The sequence below is a fragment of the Colletotrichum orchidophilum genome (genome assembly GCF_001831195.1).
Source record: "Colletotrichum orchidophilum strain IMI 309357 chromosome Unknown Scaffold_65.1, whole genome shotgun sequence".
Lineage (NCBI taxonomy): Eukaryota > Fungi > Ascomycota > Sordariomycetes > Glomerellales > Glomerellaceae > Colletotrichum > Colletotrichum orchidophilum.
This window is the reverse complement of record NW_019173021.1, coordinates 216,420-237,042: the sequence shown is the minus strand read 5'-3', so window position 1 is coordinate 237,042 and position 20,623 is coordinate 216,420. Positions and strand designations below refer to the sequence as shown.

The 20,623-nt window shown below is 54.3% G+C and overlaps 5 protein-coding genes across 5 annotated transcripts; 3 read left to right on the top strand and 2 right to left on the bottom strand.

Annotated features, from left to right (window-relative positions):
• Positions 1-1,084: 1,084 nt before the first annotated feature.
• Positions 1,085-1,282, top strand: CORC01_07958 (uncharacterized protein; the record flags this gene model as incomplete). The annotated part of the gene is made up of 1 exon (XM_022619593.1): positions 1,085-1,282. The coding sequence occupies one exon, from the start codon at positions 1,085-1,087 to the stop codon at positions 1,280-1,282; it is 198 nt and encodes a 65-aa protein (XP_022473968.1).
• A 3,036-nt stretch (positions 1,283-4,318) lies between these two features.
• Positions 4,319-5,948, bottom strand: CORC01_07957 (peptidase C1-like family protein; the record flags this gene model as incomplete). Its single annotated transcript, XM_022619592.1, has 2 exons — positions 4,319-5,648; positions 5,725-5,948. The coding sequence occupies 2 exons, from the start codon at positions 5,946-5,948 to the stop codon at positions 4,319-4,321; spliced, it is 1,554 nt and encodes a 517-aa protein (XP_022473967.1).
• Positions 5,949-11,061: 5,113 nt separating this feature from the next.
• Positions 11,062-14,288, bottom strand: CORC01_07956 (uncharacterized protein; the record flags this gene model as incomplete). The annotated part of the gene is made up of 4 exons (XM_022619591.1): positions 11,062-11,663; positions 11,805-12,223; positions 12,763-13,139; positions 14,253-14,288. The coding sequence occupies 4 exons, from the start codon at positions 14,286-14,288 to the stop codon at positions 11,062-11,064; spliced, it is 1,434 nt and encodes a 477-aa protein (XP_022473966.1).
• A 985-nt stretch (positions 14,289-15,273) lies between these two features.
• Positions 15,274-15,714, top strand: CORC01_07955 (uncharacterized protein; the record flags this gene model as incomplete). The annotated part of the gene is made up of 1 exon (XM_022619590.1): positions 15,274-15,714. The coding sequence occupies one exon, from the start codon at positions 15,274-15,276 to the stop codon at positions 15,712-15,714; it is 441 nt and encodes a 146-aa protein (XP_022473965.1).
• Positions 15,715-17,171: 1,457 nt separating this feature from the next.
• CORC01_07954 (uncharacterized protein) lies at positions 17,172-20,464 on the top strand (the record flags this gene model as incomplete). The annotated part of the gene is made up of 2 exons (XM_022619589.1): positions 17,172-17,519; positions 17,576-20,464. The coding sequence occupies 2 exons, from the start codon at positions 17,172-17,174 to the stop codon at positions 20,462-20,464; spliced, it is 3,237 nt and encodes a 1,078-aa protein (XP_022473964.1).
• Positions 20,465-20,623: the final 159 nt, after the last annotated feature.

Genomic DNA, 20,623 nt, shown 5'->3' with positions numbered 1-20,623 from the left:
GGAGCTGTCGAAATCCTGTTGTTGAATGGATTCAAACGGGACACGGAGTCCTGATTTTGCGTAGATGTTGCACGCATACGCGTCCAATAGCTGGCTGGAGATGCAACTGCAGGAATCAAGAGCGAGACGAGGGAATATGCACCAGACCGTGCCAGGGGCGCCCAAACTTGATATTCCATTTGTTAATTGCCATCTTCCGTCGTCCCGAATGTCGACGTCGCAGTTATTCCCTCTGCGACACGTGTGGTCCCTTGCTCTGAAATTTGACGGTGCCCGACTGGATGCTAGGGCAGGGGGACTGCTCGGGTTCCTGACTACTAATAGACACGGCCGGTTGCAGCGTGTACAATGTAGACTAGAGGGCAATGTGGAATTTGGCCGACGTCAGCGTCAGCGGTAATGTGCCCTCGAGGATTGTTTTGGCGTGTGGTGACGACGGGAGTTTGGGAGGAGGGGAATTCACAAGGGGAATCAACGAGGGACGTCAGGGTCGACCGTTCGGGACGGTTGGTGAATTGTTGCCTCGAGCTAGGAATGGCCTGCACTGGGGCCAATGGGGGATATTGTTTGGTGCATAAACATGGGCACTTAGGTAATAGACCCAGCACATTCAATGCCCGTCGTTGTGTTCTTCTCTTTTTCCGTTTGCATTGGTAATCGTCGACCGGGTTGGATGGCGCAAGGCGAAATTGCTTCATTTGCAGCACCAGCAGACCAGAGCTCTAGACCAAGCTGCCGTCATGCTTGATGATGCCCGGGCTAGGCAGGTGTGTAAGGAAGGCAGTTGCTACCTTTGGTCTCTTGGGTTCACTCTTGCCATTCTTTTTTGGGGTACCTTCCTTTAAGTTACATTCCCATCTGCTACCTGAGGTAAGGTAAGGTAAGGTAGGTGGATACGTACCTAATGTAGGACAGCTTGTGGGCAGGAGCAAGTCAACGACGTGCCGCTGCGTAAGCACGTAAGATAGACCGTTCGTTCAAGCTCCAAGTCTCCAAACAGCAAACAGCCAGAGACTTTGCTGTTGCGCCCTCACAGGTTCATCCGGCAGCGAAGAGAGGAATACGCCCCTCCAAACATGCACTCATGAGCATCGGAGAATCGAGAACAGTATCGGCCTGTCGTTATTGGCCGCCTCGACGCAGTTTCTGTTGCTTGTGGCGCTCATCCTCCACTCCTCAAACCTTAACTACCACGATCCTTTCCTCTCGCGGACATTGGGGCGTCCATTGTCATCCAACGTCGCCTGTCGTGTGCTCCATCGAGCCGGTAATCCGACTTTGACTCCAGCCATGTCCATGTCCAAGTGGATGTCTCTAGGCCACCTTCCAAAGCCCCTGGCCCATCGGGCTCTGTCCTATCCATCAGGTTGCCAGCTGCGCGACTCTACATAGAGTCTACTGTGGACTCTGTGGTACTGTCCGGTCCACTGCCATCGGCACATCCAACTCCATGCCCAGTTTCGACCCAACCAACACCTCCTGCATCTTTGGCCTCAGTTTTCCTGCGCCTGCCCGCCTGTCGTGCCTCTCGCCCACGCCCTGATGGCTGACTGTCGTCGACGATGCAACCGCCAAGCATCAAGCCCAACTGTGGGACTTGTCGAAAACTCTGGAACCCTCTCCGCGCCGCCATCCCCGGGCCTGAGTTCGACGCCATACGACACTAGATGTTTGGAAGTGTGGATACGGATATAACCAGCAATATTGACTGGGCGATGCCCACGGAATGCAGCGGCCGACAGCAGACCACCCCGCACCACCTCGTTCACTTGCGGATCAAGTCGCCCTCTACGGATAGACTAGTTCTCTTGTAAACACCATGGCCGGCCAGATGCCGCCACCGAATCTCGAGGCCAAGTCCTCCCCTCCCCTTCGTGTTGCACCTGCAGCATCTTGCCTTTCTGCAAGGCGCATACCCATAGTGTCCGCATATTATCCGCATACATATAAAGACCAAGCCACAGCGCAAAGCATACGACCAAACAAGCAATGACTTGCGTCTACCAGTCCTGACTCGAGCCTCCTTGGGCCTTTCTGCGTCTACAGCCCGCAACTGCCGCGTGGGGTCAACGGGGCTGATCTTTGAGCCCCAAAGATGCGATGCAACTCGAAATGTCTCCGTTGCGTCCTCACCGCCATGCTTTGGCGGCACCTAACGACTGTTGCAGTATTTCCCTCATTTGCGGCATGGGCAAGCCGCAATCGCATGGAAAAAAGGCAACAAGTGCAACGTCTCCCAAGCTGCCTTACCTGTGAGAGGTGACGGACGACGGTCAATACAAGGGATGGCTGTCTTCACAACCACGCAGACGGCCGAAAGAGGCGGCGGCGATACTTCCCCCCGGCTCTCTCCCGCTTCAGACAAGGAGCATCCCATTTCAAATCCTTCGCCAAACAGCCCTGCTCCAAGACATGTGCTCAGCGGGCCTGTGGTTGACGGCGCACTGCTCTCCGTCTTTGCATGCCTACCTTAATCATTGCGTTCCTTCGCTGACTGACGATAACATTCTCCCTCGCAGAGCAATTCTTTCGGGGAGACTTTCTCTCATCTGCTGTGTTCCCCATCAGACAACGTTGACAGTTGGGCAGGGGCGATCCCGGGGACCCGCTAACAAAGTCCGTTCCGGCGAAGCCCAAGACGGGGATGCCCCGGTTGTGACAACCCCAAGCCTCCAAACAGCATCGTTGGGTTATCGCCGACCTGTGTCGGGCGCATTCGTCCAACGGGCATTTGCTCTTCCTTTCAGGCTGTTCCGCTTTATTGACCCACGAGTGCCCTTTCCTAGCCTCTGAGAACTGCCTATTCGGTGAATGAAGGAAAACTCTGAGATGCTCATTCTCGCATCTCGATCTCGCAACGTTTCATCCAGATCGGCCGATGATCGCGGGCCTTGGTGCGCTGCGTGCGCACGTTTGATACGAGATGATGCTCTCCACTGGGCTAAAAGGATGCAGTAGACAGCTCAATTCCTGCTGGACTCCTACCGGGCAGGGCGTCGAGATCTGAAATTGTTTGTTTTTCCACGTGGTTTACTACGCCGCCAAGAAAGCGCCGCAATGCCATCTGAATCGAGGCCATAGCCTTCGTGATCTGAGCCCCCAGCAGGCAACTGTGCGGCTGAGCGTGATAATACGTATGGCAGAAAGACGTCGGCAATTCGCACATTGTGGGCACTCCTGACTAACCCCGTACCTGGAGCTGCATTGGCAAGGCGGGCAACGGCACCGAATAGTCAAACTGAGCACCAATGCATCGTCAAGCGGCACTTGGCTATGCGTGACGGAACTAGTTTGCTATCTAAGCGCAGTCCGTTCTTCCACGTGCCGCAAGTAGACTCGACTTTCTCAACCGGCGGTCAGTCTAGTTCACGAAATGCTTTAGACAGGACGCAAACAGATGGACTATGCGGCTTAGCTTCAAGTCCTTGCCACCACTCATAAGCCCATCAGAATACGCCTTTCATTGTCAAGAGTACGCCGCAGGGTCGACGAGATGATGTGGTGGCCTAACTGCACAGAACGACATACTCAACTTGGCCTAACCAGGCGCCAACACTGACTTATACGCAAGGGCCGGCCGCCGGTCCCCTCCCCTCCTCCTTCGCCTCACTTTTCTCTTTCTTTTTGAGGCCAACGACCCGTCCGACCCAAAGCTAGCACAACGTGTCCGGACGGCCTTGGAAGATAACTTTGGCGGGCCGGATAAGACGCAAAAATCGGATGTCTGGGTTCCTGGCTGGACCCTTTTTATCCGAACAGGCGAAAACCATTCTCGATGAAGGGTGGGGCAGTCTAGAAGGCCTTTGGTGACGCGGGCTTCTCCGGGGAAGGGGTCCGGGTCGTTGGTTGGGCTGTCTCCGTACGTGCCGGAGACGGTGTGCGGGGCGCTGCGCAGGTGGACGGGAGCTGCGGCTGCAGCTGGAGCTGAAGCTGGCGTTGTCGCTGGTATCGCTGGGACGTTTGCGAGCCGGGTGTTGATTAATGATGAGTTGGCGTAGTCCACATTGTCCACTTCGTGCGCTGTTGGTCTGACACCGGTCTGGATTGAGTTAGACGACCGTTGAAGGCGCTGGCCCCAAAGGGTCTCCATAACCGTGCTGGGCAAAGTTGTTAAAACCACGTTCACCAAAGCTCGCTCAGGTGGATTTTTGTTTGGAGCTAGTAAATTGACGCGCTGTCCTACTGTAAGTAAAATAAAAAAAGTTCTAAATGATCATCTGCATCATACTCAGAAGGGGGAGGGGTTTGGTTGTGTGAACGTATTTCCATCAATACCCCCCCCCTGCCCCTAATCATCCCCCACGGCACAAGAGCACCTCTACGCCAAACTGCCCATGGGATCCCACAGCGGCAGCACAGTCGGCTCCGTGCCGATGACGGCCCGGACCTCCTTGCTCAGGAACCGCGGATCGACGACGGCCTGGTAGACAAACTCGTCCATCCACGCGTCGCTCATGACGAACCAGCCCTTGTCGCCCGCGCTCTCGCCCCAGCTGTTCTGCACCCTCCACCGCACGCTCTTGCCGCTCTCCTCGTCAATGTGCACGGCGGTGAGGACCATGGCGTGCGTCATTGCGCTCTCGCCCGTCCGCAGGCGGCTCGCCTTGTCCATGCCCAGCAGGGAGACGTTGAAGCCGAGCTCGTAGTCGATGAGGTCGAGGTCCATGACGCCGGCGGCCGAGTTGCTGAATTTGCCGACGTCGGAGCCGAAGAAGATGGGGAGGCCTGCTTTGATCATGGAGACGCAGGCGGATTTGAGGGTGGGCATGTCGACGTTTACGTAGGTTACGCCGCGGCCGCCTACGATGTTGCCGAGGCGGTCGACGGTGAGGAGGGTGAGGGGTTCGTGGCGCGGGTCGTGGACGAGGGAGACCATGGAGTCGATCACGGAGGAGGTGATGCGCAGGTCGGACGAGTAAATGTCCCGGGCAAAGGCCTGGGGCGTGGTTTGGAGGGTGTGGGGTTTGGAGGACTTGTCGAGGTAGGTCCAGGTGAACTCCTCGCGCGGGTTGGGGGGCGGGCCGAGGGCGAGGGTGAGAATGGAGAGGATCTCGCGCATCATCTTGTCCTTTGTGGCGGTGAGGGTCTCTGCCAGGTTGGATGACGAAGACGAAGACGAAGACGAGGAGGAAGAGCGGACGAGCTTGCGGAGGATGAGGGCGTACTCGCGGAGCTTTGTCTTGACAATGGCGTTGAGGACGCTCGAGTTCATGGCGTTCCACGAGTCGGGGTACAGCGCCTGCGGGACGAGGCCGTACTTTTGCACCAGGTTGTAGACCATGTCCCACTGCCCGCCGTCGCTGACGATATCACCCAGCAGAGCCTGGACGAGGCGGCCGTCGAGGTCCTCCCCGGCGGCGGTGTCGATGATTTGCTCGAGAAAGTAGTTGCTCTTTTCGAGCTTGTCCCAGAAGAAGAGGTAGGACTGGGAGAGCTCAAAGGACTCGAGGGCGTAGCGGCGCATGAGGGCGACGCGGAAGACGTTGGTCGAGGCAAAGAGCCAGCAGCGGCCCGAGGAGCGCTGGTTCGTGATGGGTCCGCCCTCAAAGGGGATGCGGTTGTTGAAGATTTGGGGGTCGGCGAGCTTTGTGGAGGTCGAGGTTAGGACGGTGCGGGGGTCTGCTGTGCTGAGGGCCGTGAGGGCGAGTCTTTTGGGAGGGAAAAGTCAGCTTGGGGTGTTTTGAGATGGGCTTTGATCGTAGATGGAGGGGTTGGCCGGTTTACTTGTTCTTGGGATCGGCGAGGAACCTCGACTGCCAGGACTGCGTCTGCTGGACGGGGAGGCCCTCGGGCTCGCGGAGGAGCTTGATGTCGCGCTTCTCGTTATCGCTGCCGGCGGTGCTGACGTTGACAAAGTCGTCGTCGGTCACTTGGAAGCGGCGGAGGCGCTCGAGGAGGGCCTTTTCGTTGGAGGCGTCGACAGTGGGTTTGGATGCTTGGGAACCCATCTTGGCGACTTGTTGTGTGTAATCGTACGAGGTTGCACTAGACGTTTTGCTTGAAGCTGTATATGAAGCTACCTTACGAGCAAGGTAGCGGGGAGAGTTGATCGCAGTGAGATGGAGTCTGGGGTGTCACGGATGTCGACGGCGTGTTGCTGCAGCAGAGGCACAGGATCACGCAATCGTCAGAGGTCAAGAAGCTTAGAGGTAAGACGGCAGCTAAGAAAGAAGATGCCAACCCGAGAGATAAAGACCGGGCTGAGACCGTGGTATTTAAAACAAAGAAAAGGATAACACGAGTCGTAGACCAGAACCCCCGCGACCCCTCACATCCAACCATCCTTCGTTCCGATCCGCCTGATACCGAGAATGCCACAGAGAAAGGGTTGTCTTTCCAGGTTGCTTCGCTTGTGCTTGCCACCTGGGTAGGGAAGGTCATGAAGAAGCTTCCCGGGGTAAAGTTGGGTGGGTGTGCCCGCACTTGCGCGTATCTCTTTCTCTCTTATCAGTTGGAGTCGAGTCTGAGAGAAGGGGGAGGGGTCGCTGGATGGGGGGGAAATCCAGCCATACAGCGATGAGGGTTTGGGGAACTTTGGGGTTGGGTCGACAGGGATTAGCTGCCTACGAGGAGCGACTGGACTCACTGCAGAGAGTCACGCCCGCGCAAACGGCGCTGGCGGCCGGGGACGGGGACCATCAAGGTGCTTACGCTTTTGATGGAGTGTCGAGTCGATTCCTCACATGATGAGGCAGATTTGGGGGGGATCGTTGGTCTTGACCTGGGCTGTGCTTCCGTCCGAGGATATGGCGATTCTTGAACCGGAAGCACGCCATGGGGCTTCACGATCTCCAAGTAAAGAGTTATTGTGTTCGGCGCTGCATCGTTGCTCAGAAGCATTTCTCGCGCCGCAGGATGTGGATGTGCCAGCTTTGCTTGGGCATCTCACATTCCACCCACTCGTTGGCGACGGAAATGATTTGGGGTATGTCCATTCAGTTTGGCGTCATCGACAACCAAGGTAACAAGGTGGTTGATGACAGCAGCTTCTTTTCTGCAATATTAGGGAACAGTTCAAATACGACATTGCGAAACACATGAGAGATAAGCCCGCCATTCGAATCGCGTCCAGAATGATATGCGGCGACTCGGGACCCCACCACGAACGGGAGGTCCGGGCTAGACCCGGGGAAAGCGGGTCCGAAGTTCACCACATCACCCTTGGCAGTCGCTGTTACAACCGAAAGCTTGTGTCAATTTCGTCAACATGACTGGCCGAATACGTCAAATACAACTTGGCAAAGTATTACGCCGCTCACAAATGAAGGTAGGGAGCTTCGACTGGATCTTCAAAGCATGGGCGTCTCACCATCTCAGTCACCCCGGTGAAGCATTCAACGTAAATATGGCATGCTTGTGTTTCTGAGCTTAATTTTCTGGCGGAAGTTCAAAGTGACTCCTTGAATTAAGAGACTACAAATATATTTTCGTATCATAGTATCAACACTTGGCAGTAGCTACTACCCTGAAGGGTACACACTTATCGTTCTGTGGGAACCTCCCCAACTCAGCCGATCCAAAAGCTGGGGCTTCTGGTTGTAAATGTTTCATCTACGTAGCCTGGAAAGGAATTATCCCGTGGTTGATGGTGGTCCTGGATGAATAGGACAATACTTTTCTCAGAAGATAGTTCCCGTAATAAATTTTGCATCCTGTCGGATGAGTCCTTTCCTGCGTTCTCGAGTATCAAATTGTCATACATATTCGTATTCATCTCATGCTTGATACAAATTTGATAACCATGGTCTTTTTTTTCCTATTCTATTTTTCTTCCCTTTTTTTGGTCTTGAATGGCTATAGCTAGCCGTTGAGTAAACAATAATGTGAAACACAAAAAGCTGGAAACATATTCAGAAAACAAGAATGAAGCCAGATGAGTGATCAAATCTGATCAAAGCCACCTGAACCAAACAAACAAGTCGAAAAGTGCCGCATTTCTCGTAATTGCCCGCTTTCCGTGAACGCCTTTCTTCAAGCCCAATCGATGTCTGCAGTGTCTTCAGATACAGCATTTGTTTTCAAAAGCCAACGTCGATTCCCTCACAGCTCGTCTGGTAAAGCTCGTCATGTGGTTGCCCGCCGTCGACCAGAGGCCCACGTTCTTCCAATGATTGTTGGCGATGGCGAATGTAATCAATTTGAATAGTAGCAGCTCCATTTGTCTTTCTGTATGCTGGCCAAGAGAGGGGTGCTTGAGCGTCGGGAGTACGTCTTTCGCTGGAGTGGTTTAGACATGGGGCTCTACCAATCGAGCATGTATGCTCTGCCAGGAGACAATCTGGGCCAATCCAGCATCGTCTTCCGTGACTATGGCACATGCGGCTTCGATCATCAATAGACGGGCTGGAATTTGGAAGAACAATAATAAGCCAAGATCTGAAGTCGGGCCAAGATAGTCCTCGTCACGTCTAGTGACGTGCAATACGGAGCTTCCCACGTAATCTTTCCTAGAGGCCACCTTACCCCGGATTTTGATAGGATGCTGGTTCTGAACAATCCGTTCCACTGTATTATTTCAGTCAGCAATCAAGCCTGCTGGAGTCGAATTATTGCAATAAGTCACCTTGGCAGAGAGCCTTGTGCATACTCTTCAAATCCGAGAGGACGTCTCTATCATAGCGCCGGGCCGCTGATATTTTGTTGTCGAATTCGCACTTCCCCTGGACCGCGAAAACTCCCATTTTCGTAGCCCATTCTTTGAACTGCGTTGATAGCTCCTTGATTCGAGGCTCCGTATCGCGATGGTTCGCATGAATTCCTCCATCCACGATCTTGGCGAATAATCCATCACAAAGAAGCACCACAGTAGATGCATTGCTATTGCTTGAAAGAAATTTTTCGTCACCTGCACTATCCATGATTGTCGCATGAGGTGGTTTCAATGTTGGAAGAGACGTTTGTGACAAGTAATCAGTCTGTTTGGAAAAGACGGCTGGCCTCTTATATATTGGAGAAGAGGAGACGTCCCTCTCGATGCTTCAACCCGCAGATGATTGGCACAAAGAGACATGTTCAGCTCATGCCTCCAGGCTGACTCAGTCTGTCCACAGGTTCACAAAGATTGAGCTTGGAAGCACCCGCCGAACAGTATATGATTCAATTTTCTTCACCTACTTTATCTAACTAGCGAGCTGTTCATAAATAGCTTCAACACGGTTTCAAAAGCCAGCTTATTCGAGATGAACATGTCAAGGCAGACTCACAGGCTTGCCCATCCGGGCGGTAAGCCCGCCGTTGGACAAGATACCAATACTGAAATCACATCGGCCACGCTGAATGAGCCCCCATAAGCATAACTACCATTCGACACTCAGTTCCGATAATGACGTTTGCACTGATTCCATCATTTAGGTTCCGCAAGTTTTAAAGGCAAACAACATTGTCTTTACCATAGCTTTCGTGAAGAGAGGAAGTGACTTGAAAGAAACACCGGGGAAACTGAGCCGACTGTTCAAGACTCTGCTTGAACGGAACATTAAGCGATGACGACTTCGCACTGCTTGGAGTGCGGTATTGATTCTAAAGCTTATTGATATTGTGAGTTGCGCTTCGCAGTACGGATCCATCGACGAGGCGTTCCAATACCGAGGCCCGACACTGGTAGAGACACGACGGCCAGCTCGAACATGCTCAATTCGCCTGACGCACTACCTTCTGACTTGAGATACTGTTGGAAAAACATCCAGCACTTGATTCTGATCTCTGCGGAAGCTTTTTCGTGTCTCATTTGGCGGTACCACCTTGTTCGTCGTCTCTGGCCTAGCACTCGCGAAGGCCTCAAATTGTGGCCTCTGCCGTTTTCTGCTCTCCTTGGTGCCAAGCAAGATGGCGAAATATCCCACGCTTGGCCGCGTGAAATGACTTGAGAGCTTCTACGTGTACAGTGATGCTAACTTCGTGTGCAGCGATGCAGCAACGTTTTCATCGAGCACCTGGCGCTGTCGCTTTGCAATACACGAGCACTTCATTACAATGTTGCACTAGTACCTCATCTACCTCCAAAATGCGATTCGCCGAGGCCGTGCCTTCAACGACACCACGCGAGGTAGAAGAGACCCGAATAGAAGGAACGGAGAGCATATGCAAGTTTGTGACGATCTAAGAGGCCAACTCTGATGGGTAAAACCGCACAGCCGGTTAATGGAAGGTGGCACGTTTCTCTGTATCTGCCGGCCAGGGGGTGGGGGGGAGTCCTGAAAGATTCACTTTTTCAAAAAGTTAGGCGCCGGGGCCTTGTCTAAGGCGATTCGCAAGTGTACTTGCTCTGACTCTGGTTTTGATGACAAGTACGGGGGGGCCTATACCTTGTTGAGGTAATATATCGGGAGGTCGTGATGCCACCCAAGAAGTGCTGCCAACAAATATGAACCTAACAAAGTGACAGTGGAGACTTTGGGATATCGTCGGCGATGAAATAGCCGTGGTCAAGTCGTAGAGTCCGGGTGCTCAAAAACGAGGACTGCCATCTTCATCTCAGGGTTTCTTTTCGCACTTGGATCCACGTCTCTAGTGAGCAGTCACATCATCGTTTTGTCGCCTGGTATTGGTTCCAGCCAGGAAATCTTGCTCAAGGGTACGAGGCACATTACTGTTTGTACCATGTAAGACAAGAGACAATGTGAGCAAGTCATAGCAGACCACGAGTCTTGCGTGACTAGCATCAACTCAAAATGACTTTTGAACAGCAGTCTGATGCAGATATACTGGAACAAGTTCCTATGAAATCTTACTAGATAAATAAAATGGATGGGAGAGACCCCTCACTTCATGTGTAGAAGAGTTGAGTCAGTAAGGCGTATTTTCTATCAGGCGTGGGAGCCAAGATGTCGAGTCACCAAAGAAGTATCAGTCAAGGGCAATGGACACAGACAATGCAGTAGTACCCAACAAATGGATTACAGATCATATACAGAGCTACATATCTACGTGAAAGACTCCTGGATCCTTTATCCGTTCTGTTTTTTGTCCAAAAAAATCGACTTCAATTTCTCCATTACATTTGATCATCTGTAATTCGTACAAGACATGTTTGCTAGATAACCCAGACATTGCGCGATACGCTTACAGGTGAGAGCCGTGGATGACCTTGACGTCAACGGCGAGCTCACGGCCAGCGTCGTTGAGGACAAGGACGCGAACGGAGCCGCGGCCGGACTCGAAGGCGTTGTTGAGGCGGGACCAGAGGTTGGACTGGTCAATGACGGGCAGGCCCTGCTTGACGTCGCCGGTCTCGGTCATGGCAGTGACGTGACCATCGGCGAGGTCGAGGACACGGTACTGCTTGAAGACGGGGCCGAGCATGGTCTGGACAACGACGCTAGGGGCGGGGTTGGCAATGAAGGAGGACTCCTCGTGGAGCTGCTTGGTGAAGAGGTCGACACCGAGGTAGCGGTACTGGCCGGTGGCGGCGGAGGTGGAGATCTTGATGACCTGGCAGGGACGGCCCTGGAGCATCAAGAAGTCGCCGAGGCGGATGTGGTGGCAGGGGATGGTGACGGTGTTGGGGAGGAGGGGGGCACCAGAGCCAGAGCCGGAAGACTGGCGGCGGGGGGCGGAAGCGGCGCGAACCTCGGAGACTTCGTAACGGTCAGCGCGACCTTGATGAGGGTGAGCAATCTTATGAGCCAGCTTGTGCAGGCCTTGACGGAAAGAATGGTAGTGGCCTGGTGGTGCGAGCACCCTTCAGTGTCGGTCCATAGATTGGGGGGACGAACTGCGCAACCGAAACACACACAAAAAGCCACAAAGCATCGCACAAGCACGCACAAGTGAGCAGAGCACTGGGGAGGGGATTCACAACTTACCATCCTCGTCGTAGTAACCCATCTTGGACTTGTGTTGGGGCTTGGAGACGTGAGTGGGCTCGATGGTCTCTTCGGTAACCTTGATGGTTTCCTTGTACTGCTGGGGACGGGGGCGCTCAGACTCGACGGTGTACTCGTCGACGTGGGAGTGCGAGTGCTTGTGAGAGTGGTCTGAGTGGTCTGAGTGGTGGTGGTGGTGGTGGTGGTGAGCAGGGTAGGTCTCGACAGTGACTTCCTCGCGGTGATAGGTAGGCTGGAAGTGTTGACGGTACTGGCGTTCGATTTTATCAATCGGGTTTACCAGGTGCTCGTGGTGACGGGTGTCGATCTCAACGCGAGTGTCGTGGTGGTGGATGCGAGTGTCGTGGAACTCTTGCTGAGTGGTGTACTGAGAGGGAGCAGGAGCAGGAGGGGCAGGGCTGGATGGAAGGAAAAGAAGAGAGAGGTCAGTTGAATGTTTTGATGGGGGAGCTTGATGGGGAAGCTTTTTCGCTCAGGTTGACATATTTGACGTGACAAGTGGTTACTTGGCCAACATGGGACTAGGGGCCGGGAGGAGGCGTCCAGGGTCCATGACTGGCGGCTCGTAACTGACAAGGAGGGAAATTTGGCGAAAGACCGGGGCCCGAGCTGAGGCGGTCCCCGAGGCCGGGGTGGTAGGGGGGGTAGGAAGGAGATAGGTGAGGGGTGAGAGGTTGCCAAGGGGAGGCGGAGGATGGGGGAGGAGAAGGGGCGGTGACCGGAGTGACACGAGTGGGTTTGTGTTGTTTTGGGGTTGCATGGGAAGACGAAGCGGGAGTGAGGGGGGCTGGATGAATCGATCGATGCCATGCCACATACATAAGCCGCCGAGGGCAGACTGTGATGGGCATCTGATGATTCCGGCAACAGATAGAGAGGGGAAGAGGGGCCAGCTTGGATACAGAGAGAAAGAGAGAGCGAGAAATTGAGGACATACCGGTACTCCTCACGGTAGTGGTGGGACTCGTGGTGGACACCGGGACGGTGGTAGTGTTCTTCGATGCGGACCTCTTCTTCGTAGCGATGTTCCTTCCGAGGGGGGAGAGGCTGCTGCTGCTGCTGCTGCGGCTGCGGCTTCTGCTCGGCGATGGTAGTGAAGGAAGAGTATTGACCTTCCCGTCCGGGCTTTTGAGGCTTCTTCTCGGGAAGTTTGATCTCAAGCTCTTCGTGAGTCTGGGTGACTGTTTGGGTCTGGGTTTGTGTCTCACTCTCCTTGTAGGTGGAGGGAAAGACGCTAAAAGGGACGGGGATACGAGCTTCAAAATCCAGATTGGCGGCCTTGGGGACGCAAAGAGGAGAATCTTCTAAGCGTTCCTGGAGCGAGGAAGGCAAAGAAGAGTATCCTCTTGCTTCGTTTTCCTAAAAAAACAAAGGGGAAGGGAAAGGTGGAAGAAGCCGGTCGTTCAAGTGACACGCGCTTCTGCTTTTCTCTTCTCTTTTGGATTTGGAGGAAAGGGGGTGTGCCGACAGAGGGTGAAGTTGGGCAGGAAGGCGATTGAAGCTTTGAAGATGGATGGAGAGGAGAGAAGAAGGAGGGAGAAGAGGGTCGCTCGAGATGTGCGATGCGGATTGGGTTTTGAAGACGGGGGGTTGGGGGGTGATGGTTGGATGGAGCAGTAGAGCGATGCAGAAGACGAGGGTTGCGACTTGCGAGGGTTGCCGGGGCAAGGGGTGAATGTTGTGTGTTGTGTGAGAGAGAAAGTATCCTCTTGATTCCTCTTGAGACTTGGACTGGTATCTGGACCGATGTGGGACTGAGACTGGGATCAGTGTCGTCGTGAGTGGGTGGACGGCTGGGAGTGGATGCGGAGGAGGTGGATGGACTGGACTGGATTGGATTGGATCGAATATGTCTCGTTTCTTGGAGAGATATCAAAAGATGTGAGAGACCGAGAGTCTGTCTGGTGTGGGTATGATGTGATGGATGGTGTGCGAGGGTGAGAGGTTAGAGAGACGGGAGATGCCTGCAGAATGGCAGAGAGGAAAGACGTGCATTTCCTAGCAAGAAGGTGGTCAAAGTGCGCCGTGTGTTGTGAGGGAATGTTGACATTGGCTCCCGTCGACTGCAGCAGTGGATATTCCGTTTGTTTATTCCGACCCGAAGGGGACTAGATCACAGGTGAGAGGACGGAAGGTGGAGACTTGACATGGGAGGGGGGAGCTCGGAGCTGCAGCTCGAAGCTTTGACGCCCTGGCACATCTGGGAAACCTTGGACGGGTGGACGGCTGTCATAGGCGCCTTGCATTTGAGGTGTCAAGGCCAACGGTACCCAAGTCAGGCACCAGTCTGCCCCGGCGCGGCAGGTACCTTACCTGGCACCACTACCTTATACGGATACCACTGCACGCTTTCCCATTCTCCATTTCGATACGACCTGACTGTCTGGGAACGTACCTGAGCTAAGGTAGGGAACCTCGGATACGTACCCGCTGTCTCGTCTCGTCCATCCGGTCCTCTCCCATCTGACTGCCCGCACCCAAGGCCACATGTCGCACACTAAAAAAAAGCTCTCTCACACTCTCTCTCCATATCATCACTGCGCCTAACCACGTCGATTGACAGCCCGACGACTTCGATATGGGGTCAATTGATTCAATGGCCCATCTTCATGCAAGTAATCACCATTCGAGTCAGTCACATGCAATGTAATTGCATTCTACTGCATGCAAGATGCTGCCGACTCGATGGGCGGCGACAGAGCGTGAGAGCCAGAGCTGCCGCAGAGCTTAGCTCTCATACACACGCCCACCTCCTCCGTCTTCACACCTCTTTCTCCGACTAGCGCTGCAAAATGTGCCAGTCAATGTCGGCAGTATCAATCGCACCTCCAAGACGCCCGCTTGCGCAAGCTCCAACAGTGGACCGTCCAGCATTGGTTGACCACCGCCCTGGAGAACTGCTGGATCGACCGCCGACCATTTTCGTCCTCGGTTGTTTCTGGGTCCTTCCCTCCACACCAAGATTGCAGGCGCCGTGGTTGATCAGCAACAGAACAACCCCGACTTTGCTCGCTGGGCTGGCCCTGACAAGAGGAGAGGAGGGAACTGGGACCTTTGGCCAGCAAGAGGGGGAACCCCCGGATTCTCCTGACCCGCCAGAACCTGCAAATTTCCTGTCACACAGACATTCCCACCCAGACGCCGTAATGGACGCCTCAAATCCAACAGTGTTGGCACCAGTCAATGGACTGTCACTTGTCCTGGGGCATGAGGCGAGGGAACGGACACTAACGAGAGGCCGTGTCCAATGTGACAATGTCTCCTTGAGTCCATCTGCAGCGCTGACGGCAGTCGCGAACTGCGCACTGAGCTGGGCTGATCTGATCGCTTCCGACCCTGCGAATACGCTCTGTGCATCTCGCCTGTCACATCTGGCAGCTTGTTGACACGCTCGTTGCAACAACAAAACACTGACTTGGGGCTGGGTACGAAGATCGTCGTTTCGCCCATGGCCCAATTGCCCGCTAACGACCGTCTGCATGGTCCGCATAGCCTGACCGCGGCAGCCCGGAAACTCAATTGGCCAGTCGTGGAGCTTCCCCAACCACCTTTCAGCTGCAATCGCCCTTCCCGGCCTTTTGTTTCCAGGGTTCTCAGGCCGGCGGCTGCTGGTGAGGCCTTACGAAAATCAGCAATTGACCACTTCTCACACCAATACGGGGACCCAAGACTGGGTCTCACACATCGTGGAACACCTCCATTGGACTATCTGTCTGCAATCGCCGCACAACTCATGCAAGTTGACGGTCGCACATGCAAAATGAGGCTGGCTGGCGGCTTTGCTTTTTCCAGGGAGGCCGGCGACGTGGCCAAGGCAAAGTACCCTCCCTACCTTACGGATCCCGCCCGCAGCGCCCGAGTGGGTCTTCAAACCATTGATGGATCTTGACAGTCGGATTCTCCATTTCCCCTGGATCCATCAGAGTCATGGAGACGCTGGTCCGTCCCAGATTTGCGCTCCCACGGGAGTCTGCAACAGGGGAGGTTGGAGTTGCTCATAATCGCCAGCCTCCCGGCCTTGGATCATCTCAATTGACATCGAAGGGTCAATGGTTTCAAACCAAAAGCACCAAGCCAGACGAACCGGTCGGGACACACGGGAGCTCCCTTGCAATGCACCTGGTTGCCGTGACGACTGACTGGTCCCAGCTCCCGCGCTAACTGCAGTTGGAAATACTTTCTTCGGCACTGGACGACGATTGCTCTCCGTCGCCGGCGACGTCAAACGGAGGGCTACAGATCTGTTTGTGTAGATGCATCACATGAAAGTCAAAATGAGCTTGGAACTCTATGCCGATTACTGTTGTTAGTGCAACGAGTACATTCTGGGTTCGCAGAGGAAAGGCCACAGGAACGCTGTTACTGGCTCGTGCAACCAATAGAGACTAGACCTTCTTTGTACTTCAAATTGACCCTGAGTTGCTTCGAAACTTTGTTGTTAGCTTAAAGTTTTCGAAGTTGTACTGGAGACTGCAATCAATGAGTCGCTTGTATTTAGCGGTCCATCCTAAGCGTTGATGAATTGTTTGTCAAGTTATCGATGCTAGAGCTGGACCACCTCCGATGATTTAGCATACCAAAACGACATGCCGCTGAATCCGCGGCCAAGGATATTGCCTCATGTGATGGATGCCCTTGGATGGAGAGTATTGGAAATACTTTTCCTGCCTCAAAATTTTGTTGTTTCAATTATTCGAAACCAGCTGGTTGTAACTGGCCGATGAGAAATTGATCGGCACTACAACCTCTTGGTCTAGCTGTTTCTTTTGATATCAACGTTTCGAGTGCAACCTCCAAATCAAAGACTTCGCCTCGTCTCATTTGAGTTGGCACCTGTCACCATAGTTCAGTGGCACAGAGCTCTAAATTAGTATGACAGCTCTTCTTCTTTGCTTGAAGCTCGAAACGTGGCGCTAGAAGTTCGGCGTGCGTCATCACGGCCAGCTCGGGACGAGAGATGAGAGGTGAGCAATCGTAGTGAGGCCAATCCTCATCAATTGAACGCGTATTTCTAGTTCAAAACGCTTGATGTTCTCCTTATTTAACTTGAATAACAAGAAACAAAAAAGATCACCTCTTTTTCTCCAGCAATTGGTAGAAAGAGACCCGACGAACGTGGACAAAAGTCGCTGGTAACAATTGAGGTGAGGCACGTGACGTCATTGTGGCGCATCCACAATTCCAAAGCTCTTCAGCCACCATTGCCCCGCGATTATTCATTCGCATTACAGATCCGGCCCCTCACTAGATTCACACATTCGCGCCCTACAACGAAAGCCGCCGCAAAAGATTGGCGCGCACTGCAGCAATCCTCTAACCCGACCTCCGCGACTCCATTTTGCAGTCATGAAGCAGCGTTTCTCCTCCATCGACGTCAAAGTCATCGCCCACGAGCTCCAAGAGAGCCTCACCACCTTGCGACTGGCCAACGTCTACGATCTCTCCTCCAAGATCCTGCTCTTCAAGTTCGCGAAGCCCGACAACAAGAAGCAGCTCATTATCGACGCTGGCTTCCGATGCCACCTCACAGACTTTACGCGCACGACCGCCGCGGCGCCCTCGGCCTTTGTCGCGCGGCTGCGCAAGTTCCTCAAGACCCGGCGGTTGACGTCTGTCAAGCAGGTTGGAACGGACAGAATTCTGGAGTTCCAGTTTAGCGATGGCCAGTATCGTCTCTTTCTTGAGTTCTTTGCTGTAAGCACATTGACCCTTTTTGGCAACAAGTCAAGACTGACTTTGTCCCTACGCAGAGCGGAAACGTCATCTTGACCGACGCCGACCTTAAGATTCTCACACTCTTGCGAAATGTTCCTGAAGGGGAAGGCCAGGAACCTCAGCGGATCGGGTTGAACTACTCACTAGACAGCCGACAGAACTTCAACGGCGTTCCACCTCTTACGAAAGACAGAGTACGTGCGGCACTGGAGTTGTCAGTCAAGAAGGGCGCAACAGCCGTCTCAGCAGGAAAGAAAACGAAGACGAAGCCAGGAGATGAGCTGAGGAGGTGCTTGGCAACAACGATTACTGAACTGCCGCCTATCCTCGTCGACCACTCATTCCAGATTACCAAATTTGATGGCAACAAGAAACCCGCCGAGATCCTCGAGGATGAGTCTCTACTGGATGCGCTCTTGAAGGCTTTGACCGAAGCCCGAAGCATTGTCGAGGTTGCTACCAGCTCTGCCACGGCCAAGGGCTACATTTTCGCCAAGTACCGATCGAAGCCGGAGACCGCGCCGGCAGCGGAAGGGGAGGAGACGAGGCGATCAGATCTTCTCTACGACGACTTCCACCCCTTCTTGCCTAACAAGTTTGCAAACGACCCTACGGTCAAGGTCATTGAGTTCGACGGCTACAACAAAACCGTGGACGAGTTCTTCTCGTCTTTGGAGGGCCAGAAGCTCGAGTCAAGACTGACTGAACGAGAGGCCGCGGCAAGGAGGAAGCTTGATGCCGCGAGAAATGACCAGGAGAAGCGCATCGAAGGCCTCCGGGAGGCCAAGTCCCTCAATGTTCAGAAGGCCACAGCAATCGAGGCAAACGTCGAGCGCGTGCAGGAGGCGATGGATGCGGTGAATGGCCTGCTTCAGCAGGGCATGGATTGGGTCGACATCAGCAAGCTCATTGAGCGCGAACAGAAGCGCCGTAATCCTGTGGCTGAAATCATCAAATTGCCGCTGAACCTTGCGGATAACACGATTACCTTGTTGCTGGGAGAGGAGGAAGAAATCGAAGACGACGAATCCAACTACGAGACCGACTCTGATGCCTCCGACAGCGACGACGAGGATACCAGCAACAAGCAAAAAACTGCGAAACGCCTGGAGATTGACGTCAACATCACTCTGTCCCCCTGGGCGAACTCCAGAGGATACCATGAGCAGAAGCGGAGCGCTGCCAAAAAGGAGGAAAAGACGGTCCTGCAGTCTCAGATTGCGTTGAAGAACGCCGAACAGAAGATCCAAGCAGAATTGAAGAAGGGCCTCAAGACGGAGAAGGCTGTCCTTCAGCCTATACGGAAGCAGATTTGGTTTGAGAAATTCACCTGGTTTGTATCATCTGATGGGTACCTGGTGCTGGGAGGCAAAGATGCGCAGCAGAACGAGATGTTGTACAAGCGCTACCTCCGCAAGGGCGACGTTTACGTCCACGCGGATATGCACGGCGCCGCGACCGTCATCATCAAGAACAGCCCCAGCGATCCCGGAGCGCCCATCCCTCCTTCGACACTGGCGCAAGCAGGAACACTGGCTGTGTGTAGCTCGAGTGCGTGGGACTCAAAGGCAGGTATGGGTGCATGGTGGGTGAATGCCGACCAGGTGTCCAAGTCCGCTCCCACAGGAGAGTACCTCCCCACGGGAAGCTTCATGGTTCGTGGTCAGAAGAACTTCCTTCCCCCGGCACAGCTTCTGCTCGGTCTCGGCATCATGTTCAAGATTAGCGAAGAGAGCAAGGCCAGACATGTGAAGCACAGGCTGTACGACAGCACTGATATCCAGGCTCCGGCATCCGACAACGCGGCACAAGAGTCTGCGACTGACACGGCTCAAGCCAATGATGACATCCCGGATGACGCCTCTGATATCGGCTCCGACGACGATCAGGAGGATGAGAAGCCGCGTGACAACCCTCTGCAGAATCTTGGACAGAGTGGACAGGATGACTCGGAGGAGCAGCTTGCATCCGGAGAGTCCCCTGCCGAGGAATTGTCAAATCTGAAGATTGACGAGGACAAGCCCGCGGAACACTCCGCGAACGAGGAAGCCAGGTCACCAGAAGAACAGGAGGAGGAGGAGGAGGAGGGAGAGGGAGAGGGAGAAGAACAGGATGACGACGACGATGAAGAAGAGAGTGACAAAGCAGCCACAGGACAAACATCAACCCCCGCAGAGCCGGCCGGTGCGCCAGGCTCACAGACCAGCACCGCCACGACCGCGAAGCAGCAACCAGCCAAGCGAGGCCGACGCAACAAAGCCAAGAAAATCGCGGCCAAGTACAAGGATCAAGATGAAGAGGACAGGGAGGCAGCCGAGGCCATCTACGGCTCCGCTCGCGGTAAGCAAAGAGCCGAAGCCGAAGCGCAGAGCAAGGCCGAGCGAGAAGCGCAGCTGGCGTATCAGAAGGAGCGTCGCCGAGCGCAGCACGAGAAGCAGCAAAAGGAGACTGCCGAGCACGAGGAGATCCGCCGCCTGATGAACGAGGAGGGCGTCGAGGTCCTGGACTCGGAGGAGCTGAGCAAGATGACCATGCTCGACTACCTCGTCGGGTGGCCGCTCCCCGGCGACGAGATCCTGGAGGCGATCCCCGTGTGCGCGCCGTGGAACGCCATGGGCAAGTTCAAGTACAAGGCCAAGCTGCAGCCCGGCGCGGTGAAGAAGGGCAAGGCGGTGAAGGAGGTGTTTGAGAGGTGGAAGAGCGCTTCGTCCAAGAAGGGCGTGCTCGACGAGCGGTCGCAGGATAAGGAGAAGATGTGGCCGAGGGAGGTGGAGCTTATGAAGGCGCTCAAGGCTGAGGAGTCTATCAATGTCGTGCCGGTTGGCAAGGTGCGGGTTATGATGTCTGGTGGCAGCGATGGCGCGGGCGCAAAGGGGCAGCAGGGTAAGGGGGGACGTGGCGGTAGGGGGTCCAAGAAGAAGTAGAGAGACTGACGAGTGTGAGGTCGGTCAACAAAATGGGATCTATGGATGCATTGCATTTATATAGAGGTAGTATTACCTCAGGTCTGGATAGAAGGACACCAATAGAACTCATCACCGGCGTTTCTTCTAGCAATCTCCGTCGATCGATTACCTGCTGAC